The sequence below is a fragment of the Sesamum indicum genome, linkage group LG7, assembly GCF_026168435.1.
Source record: "Sesamum indicum cultivar Baizhima isolate 11 linkage group LG7, ASM2616843v1, whole genome shotgun sequence".
Taxonomy (NCBI): domain Eukaryota; kingdom Viridiplantae; phylum Streptophyta; class Magnoliopsida; order Lamiales; family Pedaliaceae; genus Sesamum; species Sesamum indicum.
The window spans coordinates 11,308,930-11,322,141 of NC_142663.1; the positions used below are offsets into that span (position 1 = coordinate 11,308,930).

The following is a 13,212-nucleotide window of genomic DNA, read 5'->3' on the forward strand; positions in this document are numbered from 1 at the left end:
ACAATAATTTAAAAAATAGCTTGAAATGATACTATAAAGACGAGAATGTTATATTTTTATACTACTATTAGATTTCTAACGTAAGACCATGTGTGTTGTACGTAATCGTGAAATCATGCAGCAAAGAGGGAAATGGAAAAGGGTCCACACTTATTATTAAGCACATTTCACATATTTTTGCCATTTTTTTATCTTATTTTATGTTGAAAATGTGAAAATAATATCTTCATCTAAAAATTTTATAAAGTATTTTACATAATATGTCCTTAATATACCAAACATATAAATGCCAATAATAAAATTATAATTGTTACTTTCCCATCCTTATTGCATTCTGAAAATCATTAATTCTTCACTCAAATTTATTTTTTCATACGAATTAATCCCCAAGTAGGGCTGTCAATTAGTCGAATGGAGTTGAACATATTATTATTTGAGTTTGTTTGAATTAGTATCGAGTTTAAAATTAATAAATTATACATATATGTATATATATATTTATACAATATTAATATATAAATATGTACATAATTGGACATATTTATATGTATATATTTGAGGGTGGGCATAAAATTTGAAATTATATAAGGGTGGGCATAAAATTTGAAATTAAAATTTGAACATGTCAACACAGGTATTTTGGATTTTAAAGGTTGCTGGGGTGTTTTTTGTTATTTTATAAAAAGTAGGTGATTTGTATAAAAAAGCAATAAATGTGGGGTGTAAATATAATTATCTCTATTTTTAAATCAAAACACGTTCAAGTTGAGCGCAGTCACAATATATAGCATTTAATTTGGGGAGGGGTTTTTAGTAATTAGGAAAGTGCAACATAAGCACTACCAATCGTACCAAAATCTCTCCGAGAGACGTAAACGATGAGCAGAGAAGAATTGGTGGCAGAAAATTATTACTCCAAAGATTTCGATTGGGAGCAATTAAGAGAAGAAGTGGAGAACGATCCGTCTCTTCAATTCCATTTGCTGCCTTGCTCTTCAGAAAAGATTGATAATCTGAACAACCACGCTGAGCAGGACTCTGAAGCGTGGGATGAATTTCATGCTCGTCATTCTACTGGCAAGTTCTTCAAGGTAAAATTAATCGTTGAAGTCGTTGAACTTTTGAAATTTTATCTTCTTTTGGTGTTATATGTTAAAAAATTTTGAGCTGTTTGGTTGGTTGTTTACTGGTCTGTACTTTCGGAACTTGATTGTTGTGCAGAATGATGTAAAAAAATGTTCTTGATGCCGGTTTGTATTGTGTTTGTAGATTGCACATTGTAAAATGATTAGTTTGTATATTTAGAATAAATTATCTACATCCTTATTGGACGTCATGGTCAAGCTCCTTATATATGCATGTAGGACGTTAGGTGAAAAGTGTAAGTTGGATAATTTGATCTTTTGAAGGAAATTTAAGATGGTGTTGTAACAATTGTCTATGTACCATGTTCCTTGAATGAGATTGCTTCTACTTGACTTTCGTTATGAAGACGATTTATATTGGCTTTGGTTGTAATATAAATGTTTTTCTGTTAAGTAATTATTTTTATATGAAATGTATAACCTGCCATTTTGCTACAATTTTGTCTTTGTTTTTTGCAAATCTTCGACAAACTGGAATCATGGCATGCCATCTTTACACTCTGTTTGTTCAATCTTACCCCAGTAACAAAAGAAATATAATGTAATGTATTGCCTGTGCTGGTAAACTCTTACCAACATATGAATTAGCATTGCAAAAACTATAGAAACTGTTTTCACAATGCTTTTTTTTTTTTGGGAAGAAATCTGAAGTAGGTCGTTAGCATCTTAAAGATTCAATTAGGCTTATCATCTCTCTTTGTCTTTAAAGAGCCAAAGGTTGGTTTCTCTTAGCTTTGACTCCATCAGAAACTATTCCAGAGCCTTAGAATTTCTTGGTTGTGGCCCATTTCTAGTTTATATCACATTGTCCTTTCACATCTTTTGGCCTTTGATTAGTTGATTTTATTTGATTGGTATTATTTGTTATTCCATTTTGTGAGATTGCATAGAGTATTAATTAGATTCTTCCCCATTTGTTCAATGAAGACTTTATACCCTGGTTTTATCCATTCTCACATGTTACATATATCTTTATACTCAATCCAACTAAAGAACATAACTTTTTACTTCCTTACCTTTGTGTCATTGTTGAAACATCTCCTGGATGCAGGAGAGGCGGTATTTGTTGAAGGAATTTCCGGAACTAGCAGCTTGCAAGGACTATTCAAAGGTTTTAGAGGTGGGCTGTGGTAATGGGAGTACGGCTCTTGCAATATTGCGGTAAACTAGAGGCTTATTTACTTTCAATTCTTGTTAGCTAACTCTAGCCTTGTACTTTCTAGATTACCTTTGTGAATTCCTTCATGTGATTGGTAACCTTGGAATTGAGTGGTTAGTTAGTTACTCCTCTCAATATTCATGCAAGATTTCCTGTGCTTTTCCTGTTGTTTTAATTTTTGACAGACTGTTAGGTTGGGGTATCAATGTACGACTTTCAGAAGTTTTATTGCTGCACAAACTTTTCCTGAATCTTAATTGTGGAAAACTCACTGGGGCTTACCCTTATGCATCAATGCGAGAGGGTAGAAATGAAGATGTTGAAGCAAAATATTGTGGGAATTGCAGATAGAAAAAGTTTATAGCTGATATTTCCCCATCAAAATCTAGAAGATTGAACAAACATAGAAGAAAAGTTGAGACCATCTCTGATTGGAAATATGTTGAATTGGTCGACCTAGTTATGCGCACGTGCTTGTCTGATCAAATATTTTGGAGGTGATTTCAATGGTGTCTTCCATTCTACCAAAATGGAGGTTATGTTGTAGAATAGTTGCACCACCTCTCATTTGCAACAGATAAATTATCAACTTTTTCTCATTTCATAATTGCAAAAAACTTCCCTCAAAATTTGTTTTGGTGAAAACCTAGAAAGCTTCTGCCTCTGGACATCTTAGTTGTGTTATATGTTTCTGAACAGGTGTTTTTTGTAATGTTTTGTTCTCCTCTATCTGTTCCAATTATATTCTGCATCTTTCTTGTTTGTCTACCCTCTACTCTGCTCGTTTTGCTTTGCTATTTCTTGCCGTCCTCTTTCCCCTCCTTTTCCCCTTCTACTGCCCAATCTTTCCTCTTGCAATCCCCTTCTTCTACGGCCCCCTTCTACCTCTCTCCTCGGTAGTCTTGCTCTCTCTTTTCTGTTGTCCATTCCACTTTCTCTTTCTCACTGTTACACACCTCCTGAGGTTTTGTCATATTACAATTAACTCTCATTTTTTGTGAAATTGCTTGCATGGATCAAAGTTTTCATAGGTTTCTCATAAAACAATGGAAAAGTTATCAGTTTTTATTCAATGGACAAAAATTAAGATGGTTAGTTCAGAACTTTCTATTTTTCCCCCCATAACCTTCTTTTTCTTAATATCATGTGGAACCTCTCAGTTTCCATGGAAACATTTTATTGTTCCTAAGTTTTACTGAAACTCTTGTCTTCAATTTGTAATGATTATATATGAACTTTTGATGTAACTAATACTATAAGTATTTTATTCAATGATAATTGATAATGCTATCATGGAACCTGGTAGTAATAATTCCAGTTGTAGGCACATGCAAGACGCATAAATGGGACACGAGAGTATCTTGTTTGTAAAATTAGGTGAAATCTAAGGACCAAAAGTCAGAGGTCATTTGGAGCATCAGCACTTTTTTCCTGATGACGTCATCTTCTTTAACCATAAAAAGAGGGAGGAGGGAATCTGTAATCTGGATATGTTTGATAGTGAGCTTGCATATAATTTTGCCACCTGAATGCCTCTACTTTCCAATTTATTTTGCATATTGTTGCAGTTACTTTTATACTTTCTATACCACATTATTTTGATGAACTTTCTGGAAAGCTCCTCTGGGGTTCATCTGTGATGTAATTGAGCAATGAAATGAAGGATGCATTCTCTTTCTCTTTGGGAGAATAAAATTTTCTTTCTACTGCAGTTGTAATTTTTATGTTTCTTCTCTGTCAAAAGGTTCCTCTGTTCAAAGATTTTAGTACTAGGAATCAGATATTGAAGATGCAAACCCACTATACTAATTCAAAATTTCAAATGAGCTTGTAAAAATTGTTGGCGCTAATCTGCCAAGAATTTTCTTTCAGACCTCTAAATGCTTAAATCATTGCCCATGTTAATTTCATGAAGCAAAGATGAGATTCTTACATTGAGGAAGTATTATATCCTTGATCCTGTGATTGTGTCTTAGATCATACCTACTCTTTTGTTGGTTGAGAACATGTTAAGTGGCTAATTATTTTCTGTTGAATCTGTATAAAGGTTAAAGTGGCTACTATTTGTTAACTACTTCGACCATTACCTCTTCTCTAGTCACAGATACTGAAAAGAGAAATTATCCATCTTCCAAGAAATTCCATATCTGCATCATTTCAGTTGCCCCCTTTTTTTTTCTGAATTTTGGTTCTCTTTTTGCAGTGGACGAGAGAGCATGATCTTATATGCCTGTGACTGCAGTAATGAAGCTCTTGTGAGGGCTAAAGAGATAATTGGTGCTGCTAATTCAATCTCTGATAAACATCGTTTCCATCCGTTCCAGAATGATTTTTCAACAACGGCGTTTCCTTCGTGGTTGGCCTGCAATATTTGCTCAGGTAGTTTCTTGCTGAAGCATCATTTAGGATTTTCAGGTGTCGTTGTCACTATCTGTATTACAGGCAATTTGTGTCCACTACCGACTTCTTGAATTCACTTGGAAGTATGTTTCTAAACACTTATTCGTTTGAGACTCATACAGGTGCAAATAGCAGTTATGAAATAAATGGCCTTAATCCATCCTGCTCTGATGAAACTGAATGCTGCATCGGGGGAGTAGATTTTGTTACATTGGTAATTTACAATCTCATGTTACTGTCTGTTTTTATCATGACCTTACACAAAGATATATTGAAGAGTTCACTGGGATGAAATCTGAATATCATCTATTTTACGCCAGATATTCACTTTGTCAGCCTTACCGCTTGACAGGATGCCTAAGGCTCTTGCTCACTGCTTTGCTGTTTTAAAGCCAGGTGGCCTGCTATTATTTAGAGACTATGGTAATTGCAAAAAATTAATGAGATTGTGTGGCAGTTCAGGTTCTATGATGCTTCTAGGTTTTCTGATGCAACATAAACTAAAGATACTAATGTTTATGATGAACCCAGGTCTGTATGATATGACCATGCTCCGATTTCAGCCTGAACAAAAAATGGGATATAGAGAGTACTTGCGGTCAGATGGGACTCGCTCTTATTTCTTCTGTTTGGATACTGTTAGAAATTTAACTTCTGCTGCCGGCTTCACTGAGGTATAATTCTTGTCAGTAACACAATTCATCTGTTTGGTAAAACCTGAGAGTCTGCTGGTTGCATTTTCATATCAATATTGCAATTCATTTTTGCCCTTCCTACAACCCCATGTCTCGCTCATTTCAACAACACATTATTATTTGTTCCATTTGTTTTGTCAAATCTAACTCCATATATTCTGAAATTACTATATTGCCACTGCACCAGCAGTCTTCAAATATAGATGCCATTTGCTACTCAAAACAGAACTCCTACTATGAAACTTGGTGAAGATGTTCCCAACAATAAAGAGACTTGCCATTATAACAATTTTATAAATCTCCATTGTGAAGGCCTCTGTTCGCTTGTCACTCTCCTACTCGTGTGCAGGATGGTATTCCACTGTCACCCTTGTACGTTGGTGCCCAAACAGTCATTGGATGCCTTCATACTTGGTGGATAGTATTCTGTCTCAATAGAACATCCCATATGAATAGTTTCCCAGCTGAAATTTTGCAAGAATCTCCTCATTACCCATTGGTGTACAATCATGCATGTCGGCAACTCCTTGCCAAACCAATGACTCCTCTCGGAGCCACTGGCACTATTCTTTATAAGGTGCAACCAGAGACACCCTGGCTACTGCTTGTTTGTGGGCTAAATCCGACGGTTGAAAAATCCTTTCCTTTGCTGTTGTTGGTTTAACTGTGGCCTTGACCAGGGTGGTGACATATCATACCCCTGTTCACTGGTGCCAGCCCTCTTTCCTCCTTGGCTGCCATGTTCTCTCCTCAGGGAGAATCTCTGTTGGGATCTGAAAAGTTTAGGCAGGGGTTAATCGAATAAGGATTAGGGGCTCACAAAAATGTAACTGAAAACTAAATGCATTTTTGGATTGTTGGATATGATGATGCCAGATGGTGTCTGAGATACATTGATGGGTACTCGCATCACATGGGCAACATAATTCAAAGTTATTTATTCATCCGAAAACATTACCTCCAATTATAAGTTCATCACCTTGCCATTCTTTTTGAGAACCCTTTCCCATAACATCCCAAAATTTTAACATTCTAGGAAACTCAATTAAATGTGTAAGCTACTTTTAGCATCCATTTAAATTTAGATGGTTTGTTTAGACCGAGACAGTTAATTACATGGTATTCTCTTTTCTTCTTTTTCTCCCTGTTTTGTCATTCTCTCTTTCATTTTCTTCCCCTGTTTTTTTTCTGTCTGTTTTTGTTCCCATGCTAGAGATGATAATACTGGAGTTTGTATGTCCTGGTTCTGATAACTAAAATTACTAGTTCGGCTTAATATCGTAGGATGCATAGTCTGTTGTCTGAGTGAACTGGAACAGGGAATCTTTTGCTGAGAAGCTTCAAAATCTCCATTCATGGAGAGGATCTTTGCAAGCAGGTATAAAATCTGAGAGGAAGAATTTTTATTGAAATGAAAGTGGGTGTGGATACCCATTTAAATACACAGAGGTACAATGCAGGTGAAGAAAAAAACAAACTTCAGCCACCTCAGCTATTCTGGTAGAAAAACGCTAATAACTAATGAGAAACGCTAAAAGAGAAAAGCAATATGTACAATGAAGAAGTTGCTAATAACTAAGAAAGAAATAAAAGTGCAAAAGCCCTCGGATAAGTCGTGAATGCGAGAATGCGAGATGCTCTGTTTTTGTTTTCTGCTGCTCTGCTGCACATGAAGAAACTACAGCAGCAGCTCCACTTCAACACCCCCCCTTCAAGCTGGGTCTGGAGGACGAAGCAAACCCAGCTTGGACATGAATTTGAGAAAGGCAGCACTGGGAAGTGATTTCGTGAAGACATCAGCAACTTGTAACTTGCTGGAGATAAAAGAAGGTAGAATGAAACCTTCTTTATACTTGTCGCGGACCACGTGACAATCAATGTCGAGGTGTTTCGTACGTTCATGGAACACCGGATTAGCCGTGATGTGTAAAGCGGCCTGATTGTCACACCAAAATGGAATAGGAGTCGAAACTGAAATCTGGAAATCTTTGAGCAGGAAAGAGATCCATTGAAGTTCACAAACAGAGGCAGCCATGGCACGATATTCCGCTTCGGCTGAAGAACATGAGACGGTGTTCTGTTTCTTAGTCTTCCAGGAGATGAGGGAAGAGCCAAGAAAGATGCAAAAACCAGTAACGGAGCGACGTGTATCCATACAGGAGCCCCAATCAGCATCAGTATAAGCTGCAAGCTGAAAATTAGAGGATGAAGGAAAGAATATACCAGTAGTCAAAGAGCCCTTAAGATACTTCACAACGTGCAGAGCCGCAGACTAATGTTGATCAGTGGGATGTTGCAGGAATTGGCTTAGTTGCTGTACTGCAAACGATAGATCAGGACGCGTGAAACCAAGGTACAATAGGCGCCCTATCAGCCTTCTATATTTTTCAGGATCAGGAAGAGGGGATCCAAGTTCAGAACTGAATTTGATACCGTGAGGAAGAGGAGTCAAGACTGGATGTGCATCAGTCATCCCAGTATCAGTGATAATATCACTGATATATTTCCTTTGTGTAACACTCATTCCGTCAGAGGAGCGGGCAATCTCCAATCCCAAAAAATATTTTGCATACCCAAGATCCTTGATTGTAAAAAGATCATCCAAGTAAGCCTTAACCTCTATGATTAGTCCCTCCGCCGGACCCATGATGAGAATATCATCCACGTAAACGAGCAAAGCTAAAAAACCACCACTAGTGAGTTTAATGAACAGGCAATTATCGTGGGCAGACTGGAGAAATCCGAAAGCACTTAACTTCTGAGTGAATTCATGGTTCCATTGGCGTGAGGCTTGTTTCAAACCGTAAAGTGATTTGTGTAATTTGCAAACCATGCCAGGTTGCACAGCATATCCTTCGGGAGGCGTCATGTATACCTCCTCATCCAAACGCCCATGGAGGAAGGCGTTGTTAATGTCAAGCTGATGAACCGGCCACGAATAAGCTGCAGCAATGCTAAGAAACACCCGTACAGTAACACTCTTAGCTACTGGAGAGAAACTCTCAGTATAATCTACTCCTTCAATCTGAGTGTACCCCTTCGCGACAAGACGAGCCTTATATCGACTGACACTTCCATCAGGATTCAGTTTTAACTTGTAGACCCATCGTGAACTGATGGCTCGTTTTCCATGCGGTAGATAAGTTAAACTCCATGTATTATTCCTTTCAAGAGCCTGAATTTCATCCCTCATTGCCAATTCCCATTCAACGCGTCCCTGAGCTTGAGAATAAGATCTAGGTTCCTGCAAAACAGATAACTGGGCAACAAAATGCAAGTGTGCAGTGGAGAAAGTAGAGTGATGATTGCAGACATAATCAGATAGCCAAGCGGGTTTATGAACATGACGAGTTGAATGTCTGAGAGGTCTAGGTGATGTATTTTGTATAGGAGAAGGGAATGCATTAGCAGGAACAGAATCAGGAAACATAGGTTCAGTGGACTGAGGAGAAGGGGTCTGTATAACATCAGGGGCAAGTTCTATATCAGGGACAAGAGGTAGACTGGTATCTGGGGCTTGAGTTGATGGAGACTGCAAAGGAAAAACATGTTCATGGAAGATAACATCACGTGATACTACAAGCTTATTTGTGTCTAAATCATACAATCTATACCCTTTGTAATCATGGCAATACCCAAGAAAGACACATTTTAGAGCCCTTTTACTGAATTTATCCTTGTCAGACTTGGGTACGGTGGCAAAACATAGACACCCAAAGATTCGTAAATGATCATAAGTTGGAGTAGTATTATATAACATCTCATATGGACTTTTCCAAGATAGTACAGAAGAAGGTAGCCTGTTGAGGATGTAGGTGGCAGTGAGCAAAGCTTCGCCCCAAAATTTTGTAGACAAACATGACTGAAAAAGCAGAGACCGTGCTATTTCAAGGAGTTGCTTATGACGTCTCTCAACTAAACCATTTTGCTGGGGAGTATATGGGCAAGATTTTTGATGAAAGATGCCTAGCAATGCGAATAGAGATTGACAATCCCTGCCTAAAAACTCGGCCCCATTATCAGTTCGTATATGTTTAACGGATGAATGAAACTGATTCTGGGCATATTTAAAGAATGTTTTTAACAAAGTAGGAGTTTGGCTTTTGTGTCTCATCAAATATGTCCAAGTCGCACGAGTGTAATCATCCACAATCGTAAGAAAATAATGGCAATTGGACAAAGTTGGTTTATGATAAGGTCCCCATATGTCGACATGTATAAGATCGAAAGGTTTGGATGTCGAAGAAGTGCTATGGGGAAAAGGCAACCTATGTTGTTTAGCGAGAGGACACACAGTACATATTTCAGCATTTTTAGTAACATTTTTCATGGTGGGAACATGTTCAAGTACCTTGAGCGAGGGATGCCCCAACCTCTTGTGCCATAACAAAGCATCAGATTCTATAACACGAGATACAAAGTTCGAAGAAACAGATTGGAAAGATTTGATAAAAGCTGTATCAAAAGACTGTTTATTGAGAATATAGAGATGTTTAGTTTGCTTTGCCACTGCTACCACCTCATTAGTCATCCGGTCCTGTATCAGACAACAAGAGGGAAAGAAAGTGAAACGAAGTTCAGAAGTGGTACACAACTTGCTAACCGAGATCAAGTTAGACTGAAAAGTGGGAACGTATAGCACATCTTTGAGCACGAGTCTTTTAGATAAATGTATGTGACCAGATTGTTTAGTTTGTATTGAGGTGCCATCAGGTAGATATATAGAAGATGTGAAAAAGGATTTACTCAAAAAGTGGAAAGCATTGACATCACTGCACATATGACTTGTTGCACCAGAATCTATAATCCAGGAACTTGGATGCAAATGCTCAATACCAGTAAAGGTGCAGTAGTGCATACCTGCAAAATTTTCTGAAGAACTTGCCTGGATAGGGTCTGAAGGCAACTTTTTCAGCATCTTCATAAGCTCCATGACCACATCATTAACTGAGGATTGATCCTCCCTTTGCACTTCTTTTTGAAACTTAGGTTCTGGTCCTTGCGCAATATTCACCCTGTTCGAACCCCCAACACTTTTCCTTCTTTGTTCGTTCAATTCTTTATACCATTCCGGCACTCCGTGCAACTTGAAACAAGTACTTTTGTCATGACCTGTTTTGCTACAATGCTCGCATTTCATACTTCGTTTATCTACTACTCCTCTCTTTCTGTAACTCTGTCCTCTTGGTAATTCCTCTCGTTTCCTAGCTGCCCCTTCAGCAAACAATGCTGCTCCCTCAAGTGATTCACCCATGTGTACTTGCCTTTGCCTCTCTACGCGTAAAATCATCGAATAGGCTTTATTTATACTCGGTAGAGGTTCAGCAACCAGAATCTGACTCCGCACATTATCGTATTCTTCATTCAGACCCATAAGAAACTGCATAAGATGATTTTGCTCAATCAGGTCCGCCATCGCCTTAGCGACATTGCATGTACAGGCGCATCCACAGGTACACTCAGGTAATGGTCTCAGCTGAATTAGTTCATCCCATAGCATTTGGATTTTGGTGAAATAATCCACAACTGACAAATCTCCCTGTCTAACAGATGCAATCTCTCGCTCCAATTGATATAAGAGTGGTCCATTACATACTCCATACCTTTCATTCAAGGTAATCCACAAGGTTCTAGCAGATTTAGTGTATATAAAAGCATTAGCGATGTTTTTAGTCATCGCATTAAGTAGCCAGGACGTCACCATACAGTCAACACGCGTCCATTGTTCCAATAACTCAGGGTCTTCTACAGGTTTTGCACATGTGCCAGTAATAAAATCGAGCTTCGATTTTGCTCCTAGAGCACGACGAACAGCTCTACTCCAACTCAGAAAATTTTTGCCATCAAGAGGCGTGGATACAAGCATCATACCTGGATGCTCTGAGCTATGAAGCTGCAGAGCTTCGGACTTCAAACGATCCACCGCATTTACAGTGGTTTGAGTCGCAGCCTCCATCGCCATAGCTGCTGCGCCTCACAAGTGCTCTGTTTTGTGTGTCGCGGAAGCAGGATCAGAGACCTTCAATCGAAGGCTCTGATACCATGCTGAGAAGCTTCAAAATCTCCATTCATGGAGAGGATCTTTGCAAGCAGGTATAAAATCTGAGAGGAAGAATTTTTATTGAAATGAAAGTGGGTGTGGATACCCATTTAAATACACAGAGGTACAATGCAGGTGAAGAAAAAAACAAACTTCAGCCACCTCAGCTATTCTGGTAGAAAAACGCTAATAACTAATGAGAAACGCTAAAAGAGAAAAGCAATATGTACAATGAAGAAGTTGCTAATAACTAAGAAAGAAATAAAAGTGCAAAAGCCCTCGGATAAGTCGTGAATGCGAGAATGCGAGATGCTCTGTTTTTGTTTTCTGCTGCTCTGCTGCACATGAAGAAACTACAGCAGCAGCTCCACTTCAACATCTTTGTCCTCGTTAAAATCTCTCCTTAGCTATGAGGAAATCATAGAGTAAAGGCACCACAGTCTGTTCCTGATGGAATAAAAGATCCAAGAATTATTAGTAGGGGCCGTCAAAAGCTCCTGCAGTTGTATAGTTAAACACCAGGAAATTTACGTATGTGAATTCGACTCGAGCCTCTCCAGAGAAGCTTGAATTGAAACAGTGAAAGCAACTGATGTAGCCCAGTTCTTTTCTGTTAATTTTATATTTACCTACGCACTCTCTCCTTAAGATGTAATGTCATGAGCCTTTTTTTTTAGATTGAGCTCGAATACTGTTGCGTCAAGTCGATAAACCGTCGGAACGGCAAGATCATGAAAAGAGTATGGGTTCATGGGAAGTTTCAGAAGCCCTCATGTTCTTGACAGGCAGCAATTTTATTTCTCGATGGTTTTGATACGATATTTTGATGTTTCTCGAACTCATCTCTAATGGAGAGGTATAACACTAGGCTTTCCTTTCTATGTGAATCGGATTATTATATCACATTCAGATGTACTTATTAAATACGTTTGTGATTCCAAATCAAAGAATACGTTCAAAGAAATGAGAAATTAGTGTATACTCCAGGAATTCCCTCTGGAGAATTTGGTTATAGATGCATTTATTTTGTTTGTAATTTTATTCTTTTTGTGTATATGAAAAGTATTGAATCACATTCATAACCCCATACAAACAATGGTTATTAATAATTTTAGAAATTAAATTAAAAATATAAAGTTCATATTTACTCTATGCTTTCGATATATAAAAGCAAAATGATATTTGGGATTTCTTGCAAATAATTATTTCTTGGTTAATACCATTATTGTCTTCATGTTTAAGAAGTTATTTAATGTTTTCTGAAAACAAAATATGTTCCGTGAAACAACAACTTATATTTAATAAAACCCCTGTTTTAAAGGGTAAAGAAATTTATATCTTCCTTAAGGTGATGTAGCAACGTATATGAAGCAACTTTAAACCTTCTCTATGGACTCCCTGTAATAGAGCCTCAAATCTTATGTTATAAGTAATATAATCCCTTCCTATGTAAAGATTATAGATACATGAGTGCAGATTTCAAAATTTAAAGAATTTGGAATCTTTCAACTCTAATTCTAAATTATATTTTTTTATTATTGATGAATTTCAAAAATTCTTTTCTAATGAAGTTATTTGAAATCTTTTTCTCAAATCTAAATTCATCAAACCAAAGGTTATATTTGGTTCGACAAATTTGAAGTCTCGAATTTTAAATTCTTTTGATATGAATTTTTTTTTTCAAATTCTTTCCCTAAATTCAAATGTATGAAAGTTGAAGTTTTAACACTTTGTAAAATCAAATTATGACCTACAAAAACAAACTTAACATAG

The 13,212-nt window shown here is 37.4% G+C and overlaps 1 protein-coding gene across 5 annotated transcripts; it reads left to right on the top strand.

The window, feature by feature from the left end:
- The first annotated feature begins 795 nt into the window (after window positions 1-795).
- LOC105166564 (Methyltransferase family protein) lies at window positions 796-12,451 on the top strand. 5 transcript variants are annotated; one of them, XM_088882712.1, is made up of 9 exons: window positions 800-1,091; window positions 2,197-2,306; window positions 4,508-4,683; window positions 4,827-4,918; window positions 5,025-5,127; window positions 5,236-5,378; window positions 10,768-10,862; window positions 10,950-11,014; window positions 11,151-12,110. In XM_088882712.1, the coding sequence occupies exons 1-8, from the start codon at window positions 879-881 to the stop codon at window positions 10,975-10,977; spliced, it is 960 nt and encodes a 319-aa protein (XP_088738838.1). In that variant the 5' UTR covers window positions 800-878; the 3' UTR covers window positions 10,978-11,014; window positions 11,151-12,110. The 5 variants fall into 5 exon arrangements, with proteins under 5 accessions (XP_011084260.1, XP_011084259.1, XP_088738838.1 ...); XM_088882711.1 differs by having other exon boundaries at window positions 10,950-12,110; XM_011085958.3 differs by lacking the exons at window positions 10,768-10,862; window positions 10,950-11,014; window positions 11,151-12,110 and adding an exon at window positions 5,749-6,539 and having other exon boundaries at window positions 796-1,091; window positions 5,025-5,100.
- The last annotated feature ends 761 nt before the right edge of the window (window positions 12,452-13,212 follow it).

Coding starts and splice junctions, on each gene's coding strand:
- LOC105166564 (XM_011085957.3), top strand. CDS start 879: ATGAGCAGAGAAGAATTGGTGGCAGAAAATTATTACTCCAAAGATTTC. Junction 2,307..4,507: donor ACGGCTCTTGCAATATTGCG/GTAAACTAGAGG, acceptor CTCTTTTTGCAG/TGGACGAGAGAGCATGATCT. Junction 4,919..5,024: donor GAGTAGATTTTGTTACATTG/GTAATTTACAAT, acceptor ATTTTACGCCAG/ATATTCACTTTGTCAGCCTT.